A 27,365-nucleotide genomic window follows, 5' to 3' on the forward strand; every position below is an offset into this window, starting at 1 on the left:
AATAGTTAGGTACATGATGCTCCCACACGGAAGACGGCTTTCTGAGTACAGACAACACTGCTGTGTTTTATTTAACTGTGGACACGATGCCTGAGAAGCACACTTCTCTGCTGAACTGGAAACACTATTGACAAAGTAGCTGTAGCTGTCAAAGTTGAGCCTCGTTCAGCAAAACTACACTCACTTGCTCTGGGAAGCTGCCCGGAGTTCCCTGGTTTCCACTCTCAGTTCCTCCTGCACTCCTCAGGAGAATCAATCTGACCAACCTCTCAGAAATGTTTACCATCCATTCAAGTGGAAGCTCCCCAATGTCCATGCACTCCAATGGAATCTCCCACAAGAAGAGAGAGAGAGAGAGAGAGAGAGAGAGAGAGAGAGAGAGAGAGAGAGGAAGAGAGAGAGGAACCATTGCTTCAGAAGACACAAGGGAAGGATCCCTCCCTGGCTTCTTCAGATCTGACCATCCTGTGTCAGTTGGGAACTGTCCTGGTACCCAGTAGGGAAGGACATGTGACTTTCAGCAAGCTGCTCTGGGACCCGATGGGCGATCGCCACCATGCTGGCTGATGTGTCTATAAAGGAGGATCAAGGCAGAGCAATCCCACACTCTTCCTCCCTCACCACAGCGGTCTATCCTAGAACAGGGATGACAACATCTCCCCTGGGCTTCTCTTGCCACACATCAGGCTGGATTCCCATAGGGATGGTGACTCAGTCTGACACTGGGGGTCCTGTCTACCCAGCCCGTTTACTGGATTTTTATAGTAGGATCTACAGAGTGCCCAGCATGGCAGGCAAGTGTTTGCCACTGAGTTACATCCCTCCCTCCAGAATGATAGCTTTTGGTTTTGTTCTGCTTGATTCGCTTCCAAAGTTTGGCTTTTGAAACAGAATCTCTTTATGTAGTCCAGGCTAGCCTTTAAGCCACGGTCCTGTCTCTGAGTGCAGGCATTAAATGGTGGGGGTTAAACCTAAGGGAGGGAGTTTTTCACAGTAGTAAAATAGGGTTGGGGGCAGGGGTATATGGCTCAGTGGTTAGAGGGCTTCCCTGGTGTCCATGGAAGCCCAGGGTTTCCCCCTCAGCATATAAACCAGTGTGGTAGTCATAAGTATAATCTCAGTTTTTCAGAGAAGAGGCAGGAGGACCCTGACTCAATAAACAAGAAAACAAAAAGGTTAAAAAGACAAGAAATCAATAAAAATGGTGTCACACTGGTATGTGTGATAGATGATCAAACAGGCTGTAGTTCAGAAATCCCTGACTCCTTATCATTTGCCAATAAAAAATGATAAATGGCAGGAAGGACACCACATTGAGGAACACACACACACACACACACACACATACACACACACACACACACACACACACACACACACACACACGGCACTGGGTATAGTAGCACATATAGGTGCCTCTGAGCTGAAGTACAACCTGGTCTACATAGGGGGACCTTGTCTAAAACCAGTAACAAAAACAAACACACAGGGCTTCTTCAATTCAAATTCAAAAGGACAGCCCTCTACCAAGGGGGAAAAAGAGCCAGCACGTGAACATTTAAAACCTGGCAGAGAAAACACAGGCTGCACACAGACAAAGACATTTATTTAATCTCACTTGAAACGCATACTAGAGCAATCGCCCTGGCTTTGAGAACAGTTACTAACAGAATTGAAAATAACAATAGCAGGAAGGGGTAAGGGTGTGGCAGTGCTTGGGCCGATGGCCAACAACAGAGACTTGGTTTGAGACGGGGCTTCTCTGTGTAGCCCTGGCTGTCCCTGAAACTCATTCCATAGACCAGGCTGGCCTCATAGACTGGCTCTGCCTTCCAAGTGCTGGAGTTAAAGGCATGTGTCACCAATGCCACTGCTGTGCAAGGTTATAGACTTTTTGAACATGGATTCTTTTTTTCCCTAGCTAACTATAGGATCCTCCGTCAAGATGCTCCACCAGCTGAGCTCCCAGTGAGCCCGAAGTCATGAGGGCCGGACACAGACACTACAAAGCACAGTCTAGTAGCTAAGCTGTGTTGTGTGGCAGGGTAGGTGTATCGAAGTCATTTTTGTTTGTTTGAGGTAAGAGTCTCCTGTAGCCCAGACTAGTCTGGAACTCTTCAGGTTGATCTTTAACTCTTATCCTCCCGCCCTCACGAACTCAGTGCTGAAGTTACAGGGCAGGTACCACAAGAAAGTAGGCTTTCTTAAAAGTCATTCTTTGTTTTAGAATTTTTTAATTTTTATTTTATGTATGTGAGTACACTGTCACTGTCTTCAGACACACCAGAAGAGGGCATCGGATCCCATTACAGATGGTTGTGAGCCACCGTGTAGTTACTGGGAATTGAACTGGAGATCCTCTGGAAGAGCAGTTGGAGCTCTTAACCCTGAGCCATCTCTCCAGCCCGAAAGTAGACTTTCAACGAATTCTTGATTTGTGATACTTCCAACTTGAGAAGGATTATAGCCCACACCCCATCGTAAATCAAGGAGCTTGTATATAGCACTATCTGTATTTAATTAGGAAATATCCTGTGACCTAGTGGCTCTACCTTTGTGAATTACTCAGTAAGTCAAAAGAAAGATACAAACTGGGGCATTGTTTGTAATCGCACAAGATTGGAAGCCCCCTAAAAAATGCCCATAGAACATTCTTTAAATGGGCATGTACGTGTAGCCAATGAAACAGTAGGTAGCCATTTTAAAAGTAGTCAATGAGGAAATGGGTGTGGAGATTCAAGATCCTGAACACAATCCAAAACATTTTGGCAAGGCAAAATGGTTTACTTTTCCACAAGGGTACATTTCCACGCTGAGCAAGCATGCACGGCCACAGGGGCCCTGCTGGTGACGGTTTTTTTTTTTTTTTTTTTTTTTTTTTTGGTTTTTCGAGACAGGGTTTCTCTGTGTAGCTTTGGCTGTCCTGGAACTCACTCTGTAGACCAGGCTGGCCTCGAACTCAGAAATCCACCTGCCTCTGCCTCCCAAGTGCTGGGATTAAAGGCGTGCGCCACCACCGCCCGGCCTGGTGACGGTTTTTAAAGGGTCTCACTATATATATAGTGATGGCTAGCCGGAACTTGTATGTAGACCACCAGGCTGGCACCGAGTTCTCAAGAGATTTGCTTGCTTCTACCTCTTAAGTTCTGATTAAAGACATAGACCCATTTTTCTGTTGGGTTTTTATTCGGAAAACAAAGGGGCCCTGTGTGTGTCTCTCTCTCTGAGTGGTCAGAGCCAGGCTTTCATTCTGACCTGATTGGCTAATACAGAGCTGCACAGTTTCCAGGGAGATATGAAAATTCGATCATATATTTTGATTTCTGTAAGTGCAGACCCCCTGGGAATCTCAATGTCTGCTCAGTGGCTCCTTTACAATATCTCCTAACTGTGCTCTCAGTTTCCCAGATTCCTTTGCACCTACAGTTGGTCATGTGACCTGCCCGTGAAGTCCTTAAAAGCTTTCCCCCCATGTTTTGTGCCCACGGTGCTGAGCCCCGGAACAACATCAGCTGTCCAGTGCTAAAATGAGAGGCACAAGAGGAAACGCGCCCAAACCCCTTGTCTGGTCGCTGTCTCTTAAAGCGCAGGTGACAATATCCTGAGAGTCACCAGAGCTCTGGGCGAAGCTCATACACAGCAGTCTCCTCCTGCTGGGTGCTTCAGAAACGGGCTGGGCCTCAGCTTCCAAGGGCTCCACCCATTTTGGGGGGCTCCTCTGTTTCAAAAACACTTCTCTTGGCACTGCCCAGAAGCCCCTGCCAAGCTCCTCACCATCTCCTTAGCCCACTTCAGCGTTCATCTGGTTAAAAGGCACACGAGGGACCGGGCGTCCACGTCCCTTTCTAGCCAATGCTCTCCTGCACCTCGAGTGCCCAGTCCCAGGCTGTCCACGGAATAACCGCTTTTGTGAATTCTTCTCTTCACTGCCACATCTGCGCCAGCCACTCTGCTGGGAGCGCGCACGGCCCTGGCTAAGCTTTCTCAGACCACTCCTGCGTTCTTCAAGGCTCCATCTCCGGCTTGGCTTAGGGAGCCAGGGTCGCGCCCCTTAGGGCCGTTGGGGGCTGGGGCTCCCCGGCCACGCCCCCGTGTCTCCGCCTCCCATTGGCGGCCGCAGGGGGCGGAGGTGAGGACTCGTTCAACGACGCTGCAGTCGCCCCCGGCTCAGCTAGGCTCGGCTCGGCTCCTCTCGGCTCCGCTCGGCCCGGCTCCCCCTGCTCAGCTCAGTTCGGCTCAGTTAAGCTCCGCTCGGTTCAGCATGCTGCGCGCCGCACTTGCCACCGCCCGCCGTGGGCCGCGCCTGAGCCGCCTGCTGTCCGCCGCCGCCACCAGCGCGGTGCCAGCCCCCAACCATCAGCCCGAGGTCTTCTGCAACCAGGTGAGACTCGCGGCCGCCTCCTCAGGCCCTAGGACGGGACGGAGCGGGCGACGCGGCCTCAGTTTCCCTTCTCCTCCCCGCCCCGCGATCTTTGCACGCGTCTTCCCCTGCCCATGTGGCCGCACTGTGTCGTCTCCCGGCCCGGGACACTCCTGGGCCCCTTTATCCCGCATCGATGCACCCAGCCCTTGCTCCGCGAGGTCCCAGGTTCACCTAGAAGGCTCAGCCGTCCCAGCTCCTTTCTGCGAGACCTCTCATACATCCCTACCTGACTCACGCAGGCCTGAGCCAGAGTTCAGAAGCAAAGGCTGGGTCAGGACCCCTCTGTGGCTGCTCTTACCCAACCGGGACTTTGGAATGTTGTCCTAGCTTTTTGAGTTTTGGTAAAGTCTGGAATCACATGAAAAGAAAGTGGTTGTGAAGTATTCTTTCTGTTTGTGCAACAAGTGGGACTTGGCTGCCATCTTCTGTAAAATGGGAAAGCAGTCAGGGCTGGTATCTTGATGCGTTACTTTGAAAGAGGGTCTCATTTTGTAGCCAAGGCTGGCCTGAAATTCTCTGTCTTCTTCTTTCTCCAGCCACTCCCACCCCACTTTGGACTTGCACAAGCCAGACATGTAGTTCCATCTACCCACCTCCTCAGCCCTTCAGCTTTCTCTTACTTTTTCTTTGAAACAGGATCTCACTAAGTTGCCCCAGGCTAGTCTTGAACTTGTAATTCTCCTGCTCTGGGCTTCAGTGATCCCATGTCTCTTGATACTACAGGGCCTCGTGCACTTGGCACTTGGTGTGAGCAGCAATCCGGGTTCCCCAGAAGTCCCCTCCCCCAACCTTTGTGCAGGGCAGCATCCTAAACAATTCAGTCTTTAAGCCTTAAGCCTTAGAACTGGGAGTTGGATGCTATAACCATCCCCACTACACAGCTCAAGAGACTGAGGTCTGGTCAGGGTCTCAAAGAGCCAAGTTAAGATGAAGTCTGGCTTGTCTTCTCGGACTCCAAAAGTAAACCTTAGCCGAATGAAACATTCTGTGATATATTGCAACTCTGGGTAGGAACAGCGGTCTGATCTCATGGACACATTCCAGATGGGCTACTGACCACCCATGTTGTAGCCTTGGCCTCTGGCTTTCTGCAGTGTGTACTTCCAGGACCTGGCAGCCATTTACACACTCGCAGGACCTGTTTAAATGTCCATGTGACTTCTGAGGAGTGCTACAGTCTATCCAGGGGGGAATAAATATCCATCCTTTGCATAATACAAGCTGTAAATGCGGTAACTGCTGGTTTTTAGCTGGCCGCTGATCTGAGGCTTGAAGGAGCCGGAATGACCGACCACAAGAGGAAGCACCTGATCAATAGCTTCGTTCCTCTTGTTCACCCGGAGGCAGGGCACAAAGTATCAGGTCCTAACAAGTGCTCAGGCTTGATTCAGTTTGGAGTGTTTGTTGTGGGGAGGGGGCGGAGTGGGGGGATGGTTGGGTGAATCCCCTCCCCCATGCCTGCCTTTTCCCTTATCACAGTTTTTGACATCACAAGAACAGTAACAGGTTCATTACAGAAATTCGTGGCACTGACCCTATTGCACCCCTCACAGGAGCGCTCTTCATGCAAGTGGCCTTGCTCAGTTCTTTGTTTTTATGAGTTTGTGTGGGAGAGACATTGTGCTGGCTACCTGCCACTCGGGTCCCTAAACACCACGTCTCCGGAACACTGTTTATCTTTCTCAGCCAGGACATTCAGCTGCTTTTAAGATTATTATTATTATTATTTTTTTGAGAACACGAGCTCCCTATCCTAAGCCTGGCAGTTCGTGGAGGGAACCCTAGAAACTTCCGGGGGTTATCTGTGGCATCATTGCTGCCAGGGACACCCGGACTTGGAAGCCGTGGCTCTGGGTTCTGTCTGTTCCTGCATATCTCTATGGCTGTTACTAGGGCCATTTGCCCCAAGGAGCTGCCAGTGTGGCCTTGAGGTTGCGTTCACAGACTCTGGGCTTGCTTCCAAGGGCACCTGCAGGGCCTGAGCATCCCTGCGGGAGGGGGAGGGAGTGCGGGGGGTGGGGCGTGATGTTTCTCTTCAATCTTCTCCAGTCCCATCTGAATGTCCCCACCTTCTTGCCTAACCAAAGCTGGTCGAGCGAGGTCTGGCCCATCTTTCTGGAGCTCTCTTGCCTTTTGTCCTGTGAGGGACCACTGGGTAGGTAAACTTCTTGGGTGGGTGATACTTTAGGTGGCATCCACTTCCTCAGAATGGATTCCCTGAGTGTGGCTTCTGAAAGAAGCTCCTCTTACCCCTATGTTAATTTCAGATTTCAGGGCCTGAGAATCGACCCAATGTCAATGAAACTAGTTTTTACATTTAATTAATTTGTCACTGTCTTGGAGAACAGTCAAGGTGTATAAAGATACCTCCTGCACCACAGCTGTGTGTATGGCTTCCTGCTTCTATCTGGGCCTCAGCTCAAGCTCAACATCACCAGTTCTGTGTGCCAGTGTCTGCAATGTATGTGGAAACCAGGTTGGGTGCCATCTGTAGCGTGTAGTTTAACGCTCTACCCACTTTTACCTCTGGGAAATGGACCAGGCTTCCAGCCCCCACCCGGCTTCCCTTGAATCCTCGGACAAAAGACACAGACACACACACACACACACACACACACACACACACACATGTTCACACAGTTTGTTCCTTTTCAACTTGCCTTAGGACACAATTGCTGGGCACTACTCTTCCCCCCGGAACAGCGTGCCTTTTCCTGTTTCTTAGCTCTGTCTCTCCACCTGCCCTCAACTTCAGTTGCTGAACTTCCCTGACCTGTAGGAACAGCCTGTGTGGCCAACTCCGTTTTGAGGTCTCACACGGTTGCCCGCTTCTACCGCTCTCCAAAGCATGGCGAACTTCTCCTCCCTGGAGTCTCCCTTTAATCCCAACCCTTGGGAAGCAGAGGCAGGAGGATCAGGAGTTCAAGTCAGTGTCAGCTACACTCTAAGCCAGTCTGAACAACACTTCAAAAACAGGAACTAACAAGAGTGTGAGCCTGGTGAGGATGGAGGGGGTCGGGGAGGGCTCATTCGGTAGAGAGAGGTGACCATGCTTGAAGCCCTGAGTCTGATTCCCAGCAGGTGTGGTGGTGTGAGCTCTTGCCATCCCAGCGTTTGGGAGATGGAGGCACAGGAGGGCCAGAAAGATTACTGGCTACCTAGTGAGTTGGAAGTCAGCCTGGGTTATAGGAGAACCTGTCTCAAAAGAAAAAAAAAAAAAAGAAAGAAAAAAAAACAATAAAAAAAGTGTATACAGACCCACCTCTGATTTAACTGCTTGCCACACCCCCTGTTGATGGGCCTCAGGAGGCTTCCTGAGAGGCCAAGCCCAGCTAACCACACCCTAGATCTCCTGCTCACGGGACACTCAGGAGTTGGAAGATGGAAATTAAGTCCTAAGTAAAAGGCGCATCACGGCATCACGGCACCAGACAATCGGCACAGTGGCAAGAAATCCAGGAGGGATGTGCAATGGTCAAGTCTGGACCTAAAGTGGCCACATCTATAAAATGGGTTAATACTCCCACCTTTGTTGTGGGGTGGTTGTGAGAACAAAATGGGGTGCTCCTCAGACCTCAGCAGGGCCTGCTTGTGGTTACCACGGCCTTGCATGTCCCAGCTGTGTAAGGACATTGCTGCTTAGCTTACAACCCAACACCAACATTAGCTTTTTGTTATGTAAATCCTGGTGAACTTTGGTTTGTCTTTAAGAGTGAGAAGGAGACTGCGTGGGAACTTTGTCTTCATTGAACTGTGGTCCTTATTTTTACCCTCTTAACCTAATACCCAGGAATCAAGGAGAACCGACTGACGGAAAAGGAACCAGAGATGGTCTCCCTACAGAGAAGTTTTCTTTAGACTTATTTTACTTTTACAGGTATGAGTGTGTTTGCCTATACATATGTCTGTGTGCATGTGCATTCCTGGTGCCTGAGGGAAGAGGGCATCAGGTCCTGTGGATAACTGAGTTACAGACAGCTGTGAGCTGCCATGTGGGTGCTGGGAATCGAATCCAGATCCTCTGCAAGAGCAGTCAGTGCTCTTAACTACTGAGCCATCTCTCCAGCACCCAGGATTCTTCTCAATTGCTATACTGTTACACCCTCAGTATAGAAAGTGGAGCTATGTGGGAATTCACTGGAAACATTCATGGGCCCTTGATGGAACTTGCAAGAGATCGGGTAGGCACCACCTGAAGGTGAATGCCTCTGCGTGACTGACAGAGTCAGCAGGATCTGAACAGTGAACCTCAGACTGAGCTGCAAGGAGGAAATCAATCGGCCTTCGTTCTTTGTAATACAAAGTACATTAAAATAATTAAAGCTCGTTAACCAAGACCTGCCTTGAACACTTCATGGACAGCGTGTACCAGCAGACTGGAGGGACTACTGTCTAGGACAGGGGTTCTCAACTTGTGGCTTGAGACCCCTTTTGGCAAACCTCTGTCTCCAAAAATATTTACATTACGATTCGCAACAGTAGCAGACAGCTAGGAAGTAGCAACGGAACTAATCTTCTGGTTGGGGGGTCAGCACAACATGGAGGACTGTATTAATGGTCACAGCGTCAGGAAGGTCAAGTGGTCGGGGAAGGGCAGGGAACGCCTGTGGGTAGAGGTGACTTTGGCTGTATTTTGTTTGCGTCAAGTGCATTTGCTGTAATCGAATAGTAAAAGAAAAAAAAGAGGTGGCGGTGGAGGGGCGCCTGTAATCTCAGCATGGGGGCTCAAGTCTTCCGATACCAGCCTATGCTACTGGCTGTGAGGGGGCGGGGCTGAAGAGATGATGACGAAGGGGGCGGGGCTGGAGAGATGCTGCCGACAAAGATGATAGGTCCCGTAGATACCCTGCCCGCAAAGATCAGCAACGTCAACAGAGTGAGTGCTGGGCTAACCTGGGATACAGAGTGTGATTATAGACTATATGAACTGACCCCCCCACACACCCCTTCCACTGGTTTACTGGTTAGAAAGTTAGGGGTAACCCACAGAGCCTGGAGATGTCTTTTTTTGCCACCAGTAGTTTTAAAACCAGGGAACCTCAAATAGTGTTCCATGCCACCTGGGTGACCCACCATGAGTGGGCCAGTGAATGTCCTTGAGCAACTAAGTGACTGGCAATTCTGTCTCACCATGACCCCTGACCCTGGCCCATTCCACACCCCCTGTTCTCATGTCAACTCCCAGATACTTTGCAGTGGGTCCCTAGGGTATGACCCTGTCTCTGACTCCCTCGGCCATTTTCATAAACAGCGAGCATTTGTAAATTCAATATTTACTCAAAGGCAGTGGCTGCAATCCTGTCTGTGGGGTCAGGGTGAGTCTAGCACGTGTTTGGGCAAGTATCCATAGTGCCTGGTCTGATAGCCCCAGTTCCCGACCCCATACTCCCATCTGGCCCTGGACTGAGGGCGATTTCCTGAACGTTTCCTCCATCCATTCTCTGTTCTTTTAAGTCAGTGAGTTACTGTTGCTAACTCTGGGGACAAAGGGTTTCAGGAAGGTCTTAGACCGTAAGTTTGAAAGCAGGCTTTGTGCTCAGCTCTGCATAACTCGAGCACAGATATTCTACCTCATGGTTAAGCCCCTCTGGGTCAGAATACAAAGTGAATATTTAAGGAGACATTCGATCGGACCTTTGAAATCAGCTGGGAGGAGCTGCTTCTGTGCTCCAGTTTGCATTCCCCGTACTGGCACCCTGCTTGGCAAGGAACTGTCTTTGAGCAAATATTGAATTTACAAATGCTTGCTGTTTATGAAAATAGTCCTGGCTTTGCGCAGAGGGAGCCAGAGATAGGGTCACACCCTAGGGACCCAATGTAACGTATCTGGGAGTTGACATGAGCAGAATCTGGGAATGGGTGGGAAGGTGGTATGGAATGGGCCAGGGCCAGAGGTCACGGTGAGACAGAATTGTCAGCTTTTAAGCACAGTGACAAATTAAAACCTCACTATCCTGGCAAAAGTTCCAAAATAGAGCTAAGCCCCGCCCCCTTCCTGGGAATGGCGACAATACATTTGCTGGTACAAAAAGCACTGGCTTTTGGGGGGTTGGGGTGCAAAAGAGGAAAGGGATGGGGTCCAGTGCCCGAACATCTCAGGGGCTCCCCATAGCTTTGGCTGCAAGCTGACCCTAGGAGCCTCTGGATGTTAAAGAGGCATTCTGTGTTTATCTGGAACTTGACCCCTTTGGGATCTTGTAATGCAAAAGCTAGCATGTGTCGTTCACTGGATGGTTACATAACTGCCATTTAAGAAGCAGATGAGTGCTTGCTCCGAGCTGCAGGCCTGGGGTTTGATTATAGCTCAGAGGAAGGAAATGTGGGGGAGATTGGCCATGGCTGGTATGCGCTGGGCATGGTGACACTCAAGAGGCTGAGGCAAGGAGATTTCGGGCCAGCCTAGGCTACCATATTGACGATCTCAAAAAATAAAAATAGAAAAAGGAAGAAAAAAAAAAAAAGCGAGAAAGCCAGAAGAATTCCCTAAACCAAACATTTCTTTTTTTTTTTGGAATCACCCGTGTGGGAGATGAAGCATGGAATCATGGGTATCCTAGGAGACTTCCGTGCATCGGGATTCGAAAGGGATTCCCAGGATGACCCTTTAATGAGCTGGGCAGCCATCCACCTCCAGAACTGTGTGCCCAGGTTTCCTTGGGGCTGCAGGTCTCGCCAGCGCCTGCTGTGGTAGGAAGCACAGAGATCATTGTAGGAAGAGGATGGAATGACGGCTGTATCAGATCCGAAAGACACCTGCAGCTCCTCTTCCCAGGAGGCCAGGATCCAAGGCCCATCTCTCTAGGTCTCCTGGGTTCTTTCTGCTGGGATGATAGGGTTTCCATTGGGAAGCCAGTGATGGGCCCTCCCCCTCACAGCACGATGCTGATGGTGCCTGCTCCCAGACAGGACCACCCCTAAGAAAACACAAGCCAATGAGTCCTGCTTGCCCTCTGACTGTGTTCTCCACAGCTAAGGGCTTGGGGGCTCTTTATCAGCACTGGAGACCATGCTGAGGAAGAAGACTCCTCTCTTTCCTGTTAAAAACAGTTCCAGAAAGGGGTGGGACCAGAAAGTCCAGAAAGTGCAAGTCTCACTTAGATTGTGGAATGTGGAAATGGAATTGTTGGACTCTTAGTTTGAAAGGAAAACAAACTTGATGCCCTCGGAGTGGCTCAGCATAAGGATGCTTGCCGTCTGGCCTGATGGCCTGAGTTCTATGCGTAGAAAGTCCATGGTGGAAGGAGAGAACCGAATTCCAAAACGTGACCTCTGCCCAACACACACACACACACACACACACACACACACACACACACACACACAGAGAGAGAAAGTTAATCAAACAGCCAACTTGGAATTCTTTCTAGAAAGTTCCCCCCTCCTACAGGCCACAGCGTGTGGTGGTTTGAATAGGAATGCCCCCCACCCCACCCCGTATTTGAATGCTTGGCCCATAGAGTGCTGGAATTAAATTAATAAGACTTAACACATCTAGCTGAGTTTTCTTTAAGGTTTACCCTTTATGTTTGTACTGGGATTAAAGGTGTTTGCTTCCACAAAACTCATGGGGTCCCCGTTTCTTTGGGTCCTCTTTAATGGCTCCCTCTGAGCCCCTCCACTTTCTCCACAGCCTGTGAGTGGTCACTGGGCCCCCTCTTCCTCAGGACTTGATCTCCAGGGAGCCAAGGCGTTGCTGTTTGGCCCTGTGTCTGTCATGGTGACGGCCCTGGCTTGCTGTTAGAGTTTACAGGACACCTGGAGTCTGTGGAACCCTCTTGACATGAGTAGACACTGTTTTGATTTGACTTCAGATTCGGGGCGTCACCTCCTGACCTGTGTGTTCCAGAAACAGAAGAGGAAGTGGATCCAGCACCTTATGTAAGGCAGGCCTTGGTTGGGGGCCAGGAGGGTTAGAAGCGAGTGGGGTTTTGGCTTGGACTCTGCCCTTTTGTGGTCTGAAGGCGCTCTGTCCGGCTGTGTGGGAGCGCCCTGCCCTCCTGGCTCCCCACCAGCGATTGGCTGGGAGTGAAGGGGGCGTGGCAGGGAGGAAACCGGGACCCTGAGCTCAGCAATCTCTTATTTCACCAGCCAGCCAAGAAGGAAGGACCGGCTGTTGAGCAGTCACTCCCACAGACTGGAAGAATGACACAGCATATTTCAGACTTGGCCTCTCAACACAGAGACAGGGCAGGGTGGGGGCAGTGCCGGGTGTCCTCCGAGTCTGATTAGGCCACCTCTCTCTGTCTTAACTTCCTGATGTTTGCAAACTGCCCTGAGAACCTCAGGGTAAACTCATGAAGTCTGTCGTGAGGGGAGAGCCAGGGAGCTGAGACACTCGGTCTGAGATTTTCAGTTGCCCCTTCTAGGATTGTGTTAAAAAACAGCCTGTGTGGGGTCCTGGCCAGGAACTGCATACTCTTGTCGCCACGAATCCTACGGTCATCTGAGACCCATTTCCCTAGTTTCCCAGTGGGGAGGGCTGGACTCTAGTCCGCGCCTGCCTCACCTTTGAGTTTGCTCTTTCTAACATTCAGAATAAAGTGTAGTGGGCCGGGGAGGGGGTGGTGGGGTAGGGGAGTGAGTAAAACAGACAGATGGTGACTGTATTTTTGTTGATTTATGATAATGATAATGACTTTGTGAGACTGGGTTTTGCTGTGTGCTGTATGCTGGCCTCAAGGCAATCCTCCTGCCTCAGCCTTCTAAGTGCTACACATGCACTTCCATGTTTTGCTTCAGGGAGATACTTTGGGGACGGGTGTTCTAACCTCGCAGGTAGACCTGGGCTGTGGCTGGAGGCTGGAGTTGGAAATAGGAAGGTAACAAGGCCTCGGCATCCGAAAGCTTGGATTCCGCGCCTGGCTCTCACCTCTGCTGTGGATGTGAACCCATAGCCAAGTTTCCCTCTGCCCCGTCCCCTCCAGTGCGCGGTGAAGTGGATAGAGACTAGTGCTGGTGCACACAGCGCCTGCGAATGCAGATCGTGGAGTGTAGACAAGGAACAGATGAAGCCACGTTTTCCTGCCCTCTCCCCCGGCCCTCCAGTACCCTCCTAACTTCTGTCTGTACCACCCTGCCATGGAGGGACCCGTCAGCCTGGGCACTCCACATCTATCCCCAAGTCCTCTCCACATGGCCTCAGTTCCCTCCTTCCCTTTGTGTCACGTGACCCATGGCCACAGCACAGGTGGCCTGGAACCCAGCCCAGAGGTGTTAAGGTTTCAAGTCTGAGCATCACACCCAAGTCCCTCACTGGGAACTACACAGGCCTAGGATTAAAGTGACAAATTAATTAAAGATGCATATCGGTGGAGATTGAAACGACAATCATAGTCTGATAGTCTTGTTCACTCTTGCCGGATTTGGGCAGTGAGCAGCCGTACAGTGAGGGCCACATGAGTTTGGTGCAGAAAATTCAGCTTCCTGGGACTCCCAGGACCCACTGCAGTCAACGTGGACATCTGCTCGTGCCAGGGCATGCCCGGGCATGCCACCTTAGAAGGGGAGTTGTGGGCTCTGCTCTGGAGGTAAAGAAGGCTGGACTACTTTCAGGGTCAGAAGTCCCTGACCCTGGGGACAAAGCCAGTAACCAAAATGTCCAAGTCTTTGGTCCAAATTCTGCCTCCAACCTATGTTCTTGATCGCTGAACTAGGCCACCGTCCCCACCCTGGGACAGAACCTGAGCTGGACGTTATTTACAGTGTGTACTGCAGAGATGAACGGATATGCTGAGGGTCGTCTCTCCTAGAATAAAATGGCTAGCTAGATAAGGTGGCGCATGCCTTTAGTCCTAGCATTCAGAAAGCAGAGGCAGGTGGATCTTTATAAATTATAAATTTGAGGCTAGCCTGGTCTACGTAGTGAATTCCAGGACAGCCAGAGCCACACAGAGAGTATCAAACCAACAATAACAACAACAACAATAATAAAGAAGATGGTGGCAGGCGGTGGTGGCGCACGCCTTTAATCCCAGCACTTGGGAGGCAGAGGCAGGCGGATTTCTGAGTTTGAGGCCAGCCTGGTCTACAGAGTGAGTTCCAGGACAGCCAGGACTGCACAGAGAAACCCTGTCTCGAAAAACAAAAACAAACAAACAAAAAAAAAAAGAGCCGGTAGTGGTGGCGCACACCGGTAGGATTTGCTGAAGGAGGCAGAGGCAGGAGGATCACGAGTTCGAGGCCAGCCTGGGCTACACATTGCCGGGCGGTGGTGGCGCACGCCTTTAATCCCAGCACTTGGGAGGCAGAGGCAGGTGGATTTCTGAGTTCGAGGCCAGCCTGGTCTACAGAGTGAGTTCCAGGACAGCCAGGGCTACACAGAGAAACCCTGTCTCGAAAAACCAAAAAAAAAAAAAAAAAAAAGAGAGAGAGAAGATGGCTGTGTTTTCTTGTTCCTCCAAGAGAAAGGGGGATGCTCCTGCCCTGACTGGCCTCCGTGAGTCTGGAGTGGGTCTGTGACACATTCTTGTTGAAATTAGACTCGGGTTCTTTCTCCCAGCTCCATGCTCCTAGAAATAAGACTCAGGCTCAAAATATATTTACAAATACCTTGGCCATATAACTAGGCTCTTCTCTGACTAGACATAAGTAAAAGTATCCCATTATTCTAGCCTACATCCTCCCATGTGGCTGGTTACCTGGGCTCAGGTACCATGTGTCTGTCTCTTCACATCTTCAGGGGTCCATCTCGAGTGCCTGACTCTATCCCAGAATCCTTCTCTTCTAGAATGTCCCACTTCTATTTCCTGCCTAAGCCACAGGTCATAGGCTTTTTAATTGACAGGTGATGCATCCATACAATACACAAGATATTCTGTCTGCACATTCGGACCTATAGAATTCAGCAACAGAGATGGCAGCTTCTAAAGCTAGGCCAGGAGAAACCTTTCAGCTTCCTTCTGAGACTCCCTGGAGAGGTCAGCTGCCCCCCAGACATCTGACTATCCTGGGTCCACCATGCTGTCCAGAAGCCAAGTAGCCACGTGGTGCTGGATTAATGAGGGAAGAGACGCCTTGCTCATGCTGCCCTGGTGACTCTTGGACTGTAGTCACACGAGGAGCCCAACCCATAGGCACAGCTCTTAGGAAACGGTCTCAAACCACTGTGTTTGAGGATGTTTGTTACACAGCAGTGGATGACTGATACACTAAGAATATTCTCATTATTCTGCAAAGAACACAACTCACTGAGAAGTCAGGCGGTTACTCGGGTCCTGTGGTCAGTGGGTATTCTCGCTTGGATGTTTCTGGACTTGTGCTTCTAACCTGGAATCTACAGCTCTCGGGCGCTGATCTACAACTCCGTGTTTTTTTTCCCCATGTTTACCTTACGGGTGCTCAGTAGAGTTGAGAGCGGGACCTGAGAACATTTTTTCCACTCTGATTGCAGATCTTCATTAACAATGAGTGGCATGATGCCGTCAGCAAGAAAACATTCCCCACCGTCAACCCTTCCACGGGGGAGGTCATCTGCCAGGTAGCCGAAGGGAACAAGGTAAGGCCTGGTGACTTATATCCGTGTAGATTGGCCTTTGTTTGTTTCTGAGGTGGGATCTCATCTGTACCCCAGGCTGGCCTGGAACTTACTATGTAGCCCAGGCTGGCCTAGAACTTGGGTCAGTCCTCCCAGCTGTGCCCAGAGTGCATGGATTACAGGTATTGTACACACAGTGCACAGTTGTTGCTTTATGTTTTTGTATGACTGATATATGACCACTTGACGTGTTTTACTTTCCTTTTTTTTTTTGGTTTTTCGAGACGGTTTCTCTGTGTAGCTCTGTCTGTCCTGGAACTCACTCTGTAGACCAGGCTGGCCTCGAACTCAGAAATCTGCCTGCCTCTGCCTCCCAAGTGCTGCCTCTGTCTGTTTTAAGATGGTTCTTTCCTTTATACCTACTGTGTAAAGAACCTACTGTGTTTTTCTGGTTTATGGTGTGTTTTTCTGGTTTATGGGATATCTTGATGGTAGATGTATTTATTCTAAATGAAATCCCTAGCTGAGCAGTGGTGGCGCACGCCTTTAATTTCAGCACTTGGAAGGCAGAGGCAGGCAGATTTCTGAGTTCGAGGCCAGCTGGTCTACAGAGTGAATTCCAGGACAGCCAGGGCTACACAGAGAAACCCTGTCTTGAAAAACGAAAAAAAAAAAAAAAAAAAAAGCCCTGTGGTCCGCTCCCAGTTCCTAGCCTCCCGTATGGGATGTGCTAGGCTACCCGGCTGCCAACTGTTGGAGAACCCCATCAGCAAGGAATGGTTTCTTTGACTGGACTTGCTTCCTCTGAAGCTCAGAAATAGGGTCTCTCCCTAAGGATTGAGTCATGAGAACCTCTCCCTCCTAATGGCCAGAGGTCACCTTTCCATCATACCCCCTGGTGAAGTGTTTGTTGGCAGCTTAGGTTCGGGCCCCTGGAGGACTGTTTTGGGGGTTTTCCTGCACTGCCCATACTGACTGGCCCCATGGAATGTTTGGCAGTGGAGTGGACAGCACTGGCAGGCATTTACCGCTGAGGTCTGAACTCCCAGGGTGACTGTTTTACAGGAGGACGTGGACAAGGCAGTGAAGGCCGCTCGGGCAGCCTTCCAGCTGGGCTCACCCTGGCGCCGGATGGATGCATCTGATCGGGGCCGGCTGTTGCACCGATTGGCGGATCTCATCGAACGGGACCGGACCTACCTGGCGGTGAGTCCTCAGCCCTCTTGTCTTCATGTCCTACAGCTGAAGGGAGCTATAGTGAAGCTCACAGCATCATCTCCTGGACACCCAGAGGCCTTGCTACTCATAGATCATAATGGTGTCTATGGACAGATACTTTTGGGGTCTACCTGTCACTAACCAGTTGAGCCTCCACGGCTGTCCTGATGCCGTGGGTGTGGCCAAGATGGAAGATTTCCAGAAGAGTGTTTCTCTTACATAGGCCTTTGTAGCTGGTCACTTCCCTTAGACCCCTCTGCATGGTGGGCCAGGCTCTTACCTGGTCACCCTGATGGGAGAATTCAAAGGGAGCCCTATTCTCTATGGTGGTCGTCAGAGTGAACTGTCCAGGTACACAGTGGCATTCAATTCATAAAGCTTTGGGACTAAGTCCTTGACCTAGCTAGCGGGCTCCACTGCCTGCGTCAGGGTGAGCTGTGCTCCTCCCTGGCTCAGACACACCTGCTGCCCCTTGGTTTGTTTTTGTTGTTTGTTTTTTCTTTGTTTTTGTTTGTTTGTTTGTTTTAAAGATTTATCTTACATATGTGAGTGCTCTGTCACTGTCTTCAGACGCCAAAAGATGGCATCAGATCCCATTACAGATGGTTGTGAGCCATCATGTAGTTGCTGGGAATTGAACTCAGGACCTCTGGAAGAACAGTCAGTGCTCTTAACCTCTGGGCCATCTCTCCAGCCCTGTTTTTTTGTTTGTTTGTTTGTTTTGTTTTGTTTCCGAGACAGGGTTTCTCTGTGTAGCCCTGGCTGTCCTGGAACTCATTCTGTAGACCAGGCTGGCCTCGAACTCAGAAATCCACCTGCCTCTGCCTCCCAAGTGCTGGGATTAAAGGCGTGCGCCACCACTGCCCGGCTCCCCTTCATTTTTTTGACAGCCAAAATTCTTGGAGCCCTGGGACCTTTACACACACTGTCCCCTCCTGCTGGACTTATGACTTCATCTCCCTGTGTCCAGCCTGCGCCCTCCTCGTCCTTCAGGGCTAGTCCTCGTCTGAGGTGGAGCTGAGGAGACTCATTTTTTTCCTAGTTTAATATGTATGATGAACGATCTATGTCACCATGCCTTCCATTCATGTCCGGATTTCCAGCAGTTGTACCTGGCTGAGGACCGAACTTAAAAGTCTGTCTGTGAAGTGGATGAAGCTGGCTCCTCATGCCTTCCTCTCTCTCTCCCTTTCCCTGTTGGTCCAAAAATCCCCGTGACATTCAGTAATCCAAAGAGACTCACCCCGAGCCTCTACCATCCCTGTCAAGTCAGCCCCAGAGTCACTGGTCGTCCATTTGCTTCCCTCCCTTCCTGCACCAACATGTCTCTGCCAACCTTGATCTCTCCTCAGGCCTTGGAGACCCTGGACAACGGCAAGCCTTACGTCATCTCCTACCTGGTGGATCTGGACATGGTCCTGAAATGTCTCCGGTATGGGCTTTGTTCTGGCCATCGTGAAGAGGGAGGGAGAGATGTCGGGAAGCAGAAACAGTTTTTCTCCTTCTGCTCTTTGAGTTTTGTTCAGTCATCAACATCTTTTTCTTTTCAAATAACATCTTTTTTTATGTATATGAGGACACTGTCGCTGTCTTCAGACACACCAGAAGAGGGCATCGGATCTCATTACAGATGGTTGTGAGCCACCATGTGGTTGCTGGGAATTGAACTCAGGACCTCTGGAAGAGCAGTCAGTGCTCTTAACTGCTGAACCAACAACTTAATGATCAAGGTGGGGGCTGTGATGATTAGCCCTTGGGGTTTGCCCATTATAGACAACAGCAAGAATCATGTCTCAAGGTGAAAGGCCTGCATCTCACCCCGACTCCCTTATTTCTTTGCCACGAGTATCTTTTTTTTTTTTTTTTTAAAGATTTATTTATTTACTTTATTTATGAATATACTGTAGCTGTCTTCAGACACACCAGAAGAGGGCATCCAATCTCATTACGGATGGTTGTGAGCCACCATGTGGTTGCTGGGATTTGAACTCAGGACCTCTGGAAGAGCAGTCAGTGCTCTTAACCGCTGAGCCATCTCTCCAGCCCGAGTATCTTTTTTTTAAGATATATTTATTTATTTTATATATATGAGTGCTCTTTTTGCATGAACACCTACATGCCGGAAGAGGGCATCAGATTCCACTATAGGTGGTTGTGAGCCACCATGTGGTTACTGGGAATTGAACTCAGGACTTCTGGAAGAACAGCCAGTGCTCTTAACCACTGAGCCATCTCCCCAGTCCTAGAAGCCAGTTTTGATGTTGGCATCCCTTAGACCAAATGCCAACCTCCTGGGGAAGGGTCTGCAACCTGCTTGCTTTGAGTCTGACCAGCCAGGGGCAGTGTGGACAGACTGGTATGACAGTGGCTGGCACAGGACAGCAGTGTCCAAATGGCAGGAGTTGTCTTCTGTGACATGGGTGCTCACCCAAGGTCATCATGTCCCCAGGGGCAGTGAGCACTTCCAGAGGCTTGCTCTGAAGGAGATCTGAGGAAAGCCTCAGATTCCTGATACTGTGGTTGTGGAAGTCTCTCCTCAGTACCCTACCAGAGGGGAACTTGGTTCTTAGTACCTTACCCAGAGTTGAACTCAGTCCTCAGTACCTTAACCAGAGAATTCTATTTTCGGTACCTTAACCAGGGGCGACTCAGTTTTTAGTACTTTAACCAGAGAGAAACTTGGTTCTCAGTACCTTAGCCAGAGGGGAACTCGTTGCTCAGTACCTTAACCAGAGGCAACTCAGTTTTTAGTACTTTAACCAGAGGGGAACTTGGTCCTCAGGGACACTGCTAAATGTCCTGAGACCCACAGAACGAGTCCCTGCAACAAAGAATTGTCCAACTAGGCCGGGCGGTGGTGGCGCACGCCTTTAATCCCAGTACTTGGGAGGCAGAGGCAGGTGGATTTCTGAGTTCGAGGCCAACCTGGTCTACAGAGTGAGTTCCAGGACAGCCAGAACTACACAGAGAAACCCTGTCTCGAAAAAACAAAAAACAAAACAAAACAAAAAAAAATTGTCCAACTCAAAATGTCAGACATGCTAAGCCCAAGAAACTTGAGTCCCAATCTGGTCAGCTTTGGCAGACCCTATTCACGTCAGGAATCTTTCTTCTGTAAACTCCCATGCCTCATCCCGAATCTTTCCTGTCCCTTCCTTTCCCAAAGGCATAACTGTACATGCCATGACAACACGCTGGCTGTCTCCTGGTCATCATGCTTTTCTGTCACCTGTGTGACCTGATTAGGATAATGAACTTCATGGGTCGAGGCTAGTCCAGGATGTGGTGGCCTTTGATGTGTCTTCCACTGGGTCATACCCATGATCCTCCAGTGCTGGGCTGGCATTGTACACATGTTATAAACCCAGGCACTTAGTTAAAAGACTGAGTCCCCAACACGTGTGCTGAACAGGTGGGAATCAGCCCCAGCTGTAGGTCTCGTATTTGTCCGAGGCTCCGAAGTTTATTCTAGAGTGGGTCCCCATGTCCTGGTGGTCATCCCTTATCTTCTGGGAATAAGCCAGATGCCACGGTGGTTGTCCCTGCAATCTAGGGCATCTCTCTGCCATGTGGTGCAGGCTAGACATGCTTGGATTTTTCTTCTTTTAGCTATTATGCTGGCTGGGCTGACAAGTACCACGGGAAAACCATTCCTATCGATGGCGACTTCTTCAGCTACACCCGCCACGAGCCTGTGGGTGTGTGTGGGCAGATCATTCCGGTGTGTACCAGCCCCTCCAGAAGGCGTGGTGTTAAGGGGGGTGAAACTTGGGGTCAGCCATGCTCATTGCAAAGTGGGAGATTCCCTGGAGGAGTCACCGGAAGGTGACTGGGTAATGGCTATTACATGGGCTTTGGCGAGTCTAGTGGGGTGGGTTTAAGTCATTTATCCCCTGTAAAGCCTCAGTTCTTCATCTGAGTAGTGGCAGTCAGTTGATCATGGGGAATCAGGGACTCACATGGTACCTAGTACCCAAGGTACTACTAATAGGTGTGAGTCACTGTCACTATCGGCCACTTGCCTCAACCAGTGTCCAAACCCCTGGCTAAGTCGTAGGGCCCCTCAGGGGTGGTCCCTTCTGCTACCTGCTATGTCTCTCAGAGGAAGCCCTGTGGCTGAGTGACTGTTGTTTTGTACAGTGGAACTTCCCGCTCCTGATGCAAGCCTGGAAACTGGGCCCAGCCTTGGCAACTGGGAACGTGGTGGTGATGAAGGTGGCTGAGCAGACACCGCTCACCGCACTCTATGTGGCCAACTTGATCAAGGAGGTGGGTGGCTTGCTTCTGGTGGGACCTCCAAGTGTCCTAGCATGGCTTGCTCTGAAGGAGATCTGAGGAAATCCTTGGACTCCTGAGACTGTGGTTGTGGAAGTCTGTCCTCGGTACCTTCCCAGAGGGGAACTTGGTCCTTAGTACCTTACCCAGAGGGGAACTCAGTCCTCAGTACCTTAGCCAGAGAATTCTGTTCTCAGTACCTTAACCAGAGGCAACTCAGTTTTTAATACTTTAACCAGAGGGGAACTTGGTTCTCAGTACCTTAGCCAGAGGGAAACTCAGTCTTCAGTACCTTAGCCAGAGGGGAACTCGGTCCTCAGTACCTTAACTAGAGGGGAATTCTATCTTCAGTACTTTATACAGGGGGGAGCTTAGTCCTCTCCTCAATACCTTAACCAGAGGGAAACTCAGTCTTCAGTACGTTATCCAGAGGGGGACTCTGTCCTCAGTACGTTAAGCAGAAGGGTCCCTTTTACTGTCTCGCACACTGGGGCCTGTGGCACAAGACCCCCTGAAGGATGAAAGCCACTGTTCCAGATCTGTCAGCTCCACAGGGGACCCTATAGCCAGGCTCTTTGTCCCAGCCACTTTCAGAAGTCCATATAGGGTGGCTCGTGCACTGTGAGTGGCTTTTGTTTGAGTGTATCCCCAGATCACTGTTGGGAACGATGGGGTGTTTTCTTCATCAAGGCCCTGGGAAAAAGAGGCTGACATCCCCGTCTCCTGGCTTACCCTACAGGCAGGCTTCCCCCCTGGCGTGGTCAATATCGTTCCAGGATTCGGCCCTACTGCCGGGGCTGCCATCGCGTCCCACGAGGATGTGGACAAAGTGGCGTTCACAGGCTCCACTGAGGTAAGGTGTCTCAGGACCTCAGGTTTGCAGCATGCTGGCTCAGGCTCAGTGGCTGTTCCCTTCAGAGGAATCAGCTTCTGTCCCAGAACATGCCTCGCAGTCACCCAAATGACAGCCCACATAGGTGTGCCGGAGGGCAGGTCAGGACTATTTACTCTGTGGTCTTCTAGCTTTGCTGTGGAGATGGGAGGTGGGGAGGTGTCAGCACTTACCCCAGGGGGTTGGGCCTCACTGCCTTCAGAAAGCCTAGGTGAAGTCCAGGCCACGTTGTTGTGTGCCTGGGGGACCCACCGTATGCCCAGAGACTCTATTTATTCCCTCTGAGACCAGAATGGTGCCTCCCCAGCACTAGGGAGGGGGAGGTAGGAGGATCAGGCCCCTACCTCCCGGCCCCTTCCACACCCAGCCTGCCTTCAGTCGGAGGCTTTGAGTCTCACAGAGGGGCTGGGCTCCTTACAGAGATGCACGTGGGGCCAGCTCTGTGCCAGGTGACTTGGCCTCTCCTAGCCTCGGTGCCTTTGTCACTAAGCCATACTGGGCATCAGGAGGGCTGGCTCCAAATCCCAGCACCTGACACAGACCAGTGTGTCAGCCACATGAAGGGTTCTTGTCAGGATGTGTAGATCTCAGCGGCGGCAGTGGGAGGTGAACTCTTGGGTCTCTTGGGACTTGGGGACTCTGTGTGTGGAGGAGCATTTAGCTTCCTTCCCCCTGTTGACAGCAGTCCATGTGTCCATGTCTCCACAGGTTGGTCACCTAATCCAGGTTGCCGCCGGGAGCAGCAACCTCAAGAGAGTAACCCTGGAACTGGGGGGAAAGAGCCCCAATATCATCATGTCGGACGCTGACAGTAAGTTCTGGGGCTGCAGGGAGCCCTGTACTGCCCACTCACAGGCCACTGGGCCACCACACCTCAGCACACCCTCTCCTGCCCTCTCTGCGAGACACTTCCTTTCCTCTGTCTCTTTCACAGTTGACAGTCTTCACAAAGGGAAGAAGGTTCCATTTCATTCTGGCCAGGCCCTGGCCCCAGGGCGGCACTACCCCCCTCCCCATGTTGTGAAGGGGGTGTGTGGGTGAGCATTGCTGGAGGTTAAGGGCCTCTCTCTCGCTCTCCCCTCCCCACAGTGGACTGGGCTGTGGAGCAGGCCCACTTTGCCCTGTTCTTCAACCAGGGCCAGTGCTGTTGTGCAGGCTCCCGGACCTTCGTTCATGAGGATGTGTATGACGAGTTCTTGGAACGCAGTGTGGCCCGGGCCAAGTCTCGGGTGGTGGGGAACCCCTTCGACAGCCGGACAGAGCAGGGGCCGCAGGTAAGCCCGCCAGCTGCAGCTCGGCCTGGAGTCCAAAGCCAGCAAGCAGAGAGGACAGGGTGGCTCAGACTCGGTGGGGCTGGTTTCAAGTGTCTCCTCTGCTGGGTACCGTCTGTGTGTCCTGTTGGACCAATCGGGAGACCCCATCCCCTGTCTTGAGTCCTGTATTTCGGATTCTTCATAGACCTTGGTAGGACAATGGCCGCCATACCTGCTAAGGAGCCACTCTCCTAAGCGCCTATGTATCTTTGTTTTCATTTTGCTAATCTAGGAATTTAAAGAGAGAAACACTGAGTATGACATGCCTTGCCATGGTGGTCAAGGTTGTGGCATCTCTCTCTGGCACTATGCTTCTGACTGTAGCATTTTCTCTTTGGCTCTAGGTTTTCTTAAGGACCCACGTCTCCGTCCCAGCCACCTCTGGCTCTAGGTTCTCGACCCGAAGCCAGAGAGCCTGGCCCTGATCTAGCTTCTCAGTCCCTCTGGGCTTCTCTCGTAGGTGGATGAGACTCAGTTTAAGAAGATCCTTGGCTATATCAAATCGGGACAACAAGAAGGGGCAAAGCTGCTGTGTGGTGGGGGCGCCGCCGCGGACCGTGGCTACTTCATCCAGCCCACCGTGTTCGGAGATGTAAAAGACAGCATGACCATTGCCAAGGAGGAGGTGAGCCCCTGGGCTGTGCTGCTCTTAGCAGGAAGGGGAAGTGGGTGATTTGATCCAGTGTCTTAACGGTGCCTCAAACTCTGGTTTTGAGCCATTTCCCTACTTAGAGTAAGTTATTTACAGCCCGATACTGATACGTCATTCTTCCCTTAAGATTTCTGGGTCTTCCCACCAATGGGAGAGAGAACATTAAATCCTGTAGCCCAGCCCACAGGACTTTATATCCTTTTCCCCGGGGCTCATGAATCTAGGAATGGGCTCATCTGGCCCTTTGCATAGTTTTGTCTCAAGTAAGACATTGGATGAAGCCCGTGTTTGACTTCTTACCCAATACCACAGCTCTTGCTTCCTCTTTGCTTGCACCAGTTGGGTTCAGCCATGAAGCTGCATGCAGGACAGCATAGTGTCACCCTTTCATATGCTAGTGAGAATATTCTGGGGCGACAGAGAGGGGTGTGTGGCAGTTTGCCTGTGTCTGCTGTGCATCAGCCTGTGGTACCTTGATTTAGTTTCTGTCCCAACTCTGAGGTCCCTGGGGCATCCTCCCCTTATCCCCTGTCACTGCAGACTGCCACTTCCCAGTGTCTTCTTCCCTGGCTCCTACTTAGGCTCCTCTGTCCCAGCTCACTGAACGAGCTGGTCACATGGTAGGTGCTCCTGCGATGTGCCTTGTTCAGTGGGCTTCTGGGCAGGTCTGAAGTTATGGCCCCGGCCGCTGAAGGACGTCTTGCAATGTCGGTCTCGATTTGAATTTTATTCTCCATCCAAGGGGCCGGAGCTACGTGAAGAAGTGGCCTGTTCTGGAAACTGCTGGGAAAAAGAAGAGAAACTAGAGGCCATTTCACTGCTCAGCAGGCAGCCTGGGCCTTGTCCCAGGTTAAATTTGATGGGAGCCAGTCTTAAATTCTCTACGCTAAGATCACATACTAATATAGTTCATGCGCTGTGGGCCTGCTTAGAAATAAAATGATTTCTTATCACAAAGCACAGACCACCCAGGAGGCGGCCAGTGTGGCCAGTCCTTGTCCGATTCCCTCAATCCATATTCTATGATCTGGGAGATCACTGTCGTCCCAGACTGGCTATATCAGGTCTCGCGCTAAACAGTATCTGCTCTCCTCCAACACCTTTCAGCCCTGAAAGTGGGGAGGAAGCACCTCGTCTTCCAGCCTTCCTTCTCTGCCTCTCCCTCCAGATCTTCGGACCAGTGATGCAGATCCTCAAATTCAAGACCATAGAGGAGGTCGTGGGTCGAGCCAACAATTCTAAGTACGGGCTGGCAGCAGCTGTCTTCACGAAGGACCTGGATAAGGCCAATTACCTGTCCCAGGCGCTCCAGGCTGGCACTGTGTGGTAAGAGCCTCCCAGTAAAATATCCCCCAAATATCTGCCAGCTTGGATTATCTAGCAAGTTCCAGGATAGCCAGGTCTATATATACCCTGAAAGAAAGAAGCGGGGAGGGGAGCCAGGCTCCTGTTAGCCAGGATGCCTGAGGTTGGAAGCTGACTCCTGATATGCTGTGACCACATCTGCGCAGACAAGGATGACAGCAGAGTGTCTCACGTGACCTGTCCTAGCCCCCTCCACGGTTGTTAGTTAACCTGCCCCATGCCTCCATTTCCTGTGTAAGATGGCGAGGGTGAGGTCATCCATGGCCTGGAGTGGCACGAAGACCCTCACATGACCTGTGCGTTCTCTCCGATGACAGGATCAACTGCTACGATGTGTTTGGGGCCCAGTCCCCATTTGGTGGCTATAAGATGTCGGGGAGTGGCAGGGAGCTGGGGGAGTACGGCCTGCAGGCCTACACGGAAGTGAAGACGGTGCGTACACAGCCTGGGGTACAGTGCCCTGGCCTCTCCTGGCCAGGGGCACTAGTGTTTGTGATTAGTTTGTAATTTAAGCCAGAGAAGCTGCAGAGCAGTTCAGATACAGCCTCTAGGGTCTTAGCCCCAACAGACCCACAGAGTTGATCAGTCTGAGAGAAGGCAGGACCCCAGTGGCTACCCACTGGCAGTGAGGTGCTTCCGGTAAGAAGTGTGAGCAGGCGCAGCTGCCAAGCCACCTGGGTCCTGTTCTGCTCACAGGAACGTAGCCCAGACCCTATCGGAAGTACAGAGAGAGGGACAGTGCCGTGGACACAGGTCTTCCAAAAAGAAAAGTCAGGTGTGACCTATATGGCCGGGGTGTTAGCGTCTGTCCAACCATGGACTACAGAGCCCTTTAAAAATGGCTCGTCACACCTTTGATGTGGAAAATGCTTGTCTTTTGATGGAAAGAATGGAAAATAAAGTAAATGCAGGAAGAGGAGGAGTTTAGAACACTATGATACCTCAAATTGAGGTGCAGCCATGGGCCACGAAGGCCTTTCCTTGATGAGACGCCTGTGGGTATAGCCTCTTCCTCAGAGTTACCCTGGGGGATCCTTGTTGGGGGTTATACAGTGCTGGATATTGCAGCTTCCTGACCTCAACTCACCAGATGCTACTAAACTATGATGCCTCTCGATCCCCCAGAAAGGGCAGGCCTCCTGACACTGGCAAATGTCCCCTAGGGCCTTGGGTGAGAATCTAGGAAAGAGATAGCGACCGTATGATCTCCCTCAGAGGTCAGGCTGCTGCCAAGGAGATGTGAGAAGGAAGAGAGGGCTGCTTGTCCCCAAGGGGGACCTCCTGGCACTTGCCAAGTATGAAGAATAATTGCTTCTCCAACCCCTTCACAGGTCACGGTCAAAGTGCCACAGAAGAACTCGTAAAGTGGCATTGCCGGCTTCCTCAGCCAGCACCCGAAAACCCAACAAGATACCGAGAAAAACCACCACGCACACAGCACCTCCAAAGAAAAACCCCTTCACCAAAGTGTCTTGGGCCAAGAAAGTCAGAATTTGATAAACAGGATGGGGCTGGTGGGCGGTGCGTGAGGAAAGCTCCCAATAAACTGGGTAGGGGATGGAGCTCACGCATCCAGACGTTCGGGGTGCTGAGTTCTACCCTCAGTGCTTAAGCAAATGAGCAATAAAAATCAGCAGATGAAAGCCTCGGGGTCAGTTCTCTTAGACATAAATTCTGAGTCCTATCTCAGTTGCATTCCGTAACTCCCTGCCTTGGGAGGAGACAAGGCCATTGTTAGAACTGAATTAGCTCTG

General features: G+C 51.0%; 1 protein-coding gene across 1 annotated transcript; it reads left to right on the plus strand.

The window, feature by feature from the left end:
* The first annotated feature begins 3,942 nt into the window (after positions 1-3,942).
* Positions 3,943-27,254, plus strand: Aldh2 (aldehyde dehydrogenase 2 family member). The gene is made up of 13 exons (XM_028765895.1): positions 3,943-4,381; positions 15,813-15,917; positions 16,962-17,102; positions 18,467-18,546; positions 20,724-20,835; positions 21,255-21,383; positions 22,129-22,242; positions 22,990-23,092; positions 23,371-23,555; positions 24,055-24,219; positions 25,415-25,572; positions 25,929-26,043; positions 26,943-27,254. The coding sequence occupies exons 1-13, from the start codon at positions 4,262-4,264 to the stop codon at positions 26,973-26,975; spliced, it is 1,560 nt and encodes a 519-aa protein (XP_028621728.1). The 5' UTR covers positions 3,943-4,261; the 3' UTR covers positions 26,976-27,254.
* Positions 27,255-27,365: the final 111 nt, after the last annotated feature.

Source organism: Grammomys surdaster, unplaced genomic scaffold (assembly GCF_004785775.1).
Source record: "Grammomys surdaster isolate TR1022 unplaced genomic scaffold, NIH_TR_1.0 166, whole genome shotgun sequence".
In the NCBI taxonomy this organism is placed as follows: domain Eukaryota; kingdom Metazoa; phylum Chordata; class Mammalia; order Rodentia; family Muridae; genus Grammomys; species Grammomys surdaster.

Bases quoted from the DNA above. Each gene is read 5' to 3' on its own strand.
- Aldh2 (XM_028765895.1), top strand. From the start codon at position 4,262: ATGCTGCGCGCCGCACTTGCCACCGCCCGCCGTGGGCCGCGCCTGAGC. The intron at 4,382-15,812 runs GTGAGACTCGCG...CTCTGATTGCAG, and splicing joins CCGAGGTCTTCTGCAACCAG to ATCTTCATTAACAATGAGTG. The intron at 18,547-20,723 runs GTATGGGCTTTG...TTCTTCTTTTAG, and splicing joins ATGGTCCTGAAATGTCTCCG to CTATTATGCTGGCTGGGCTG.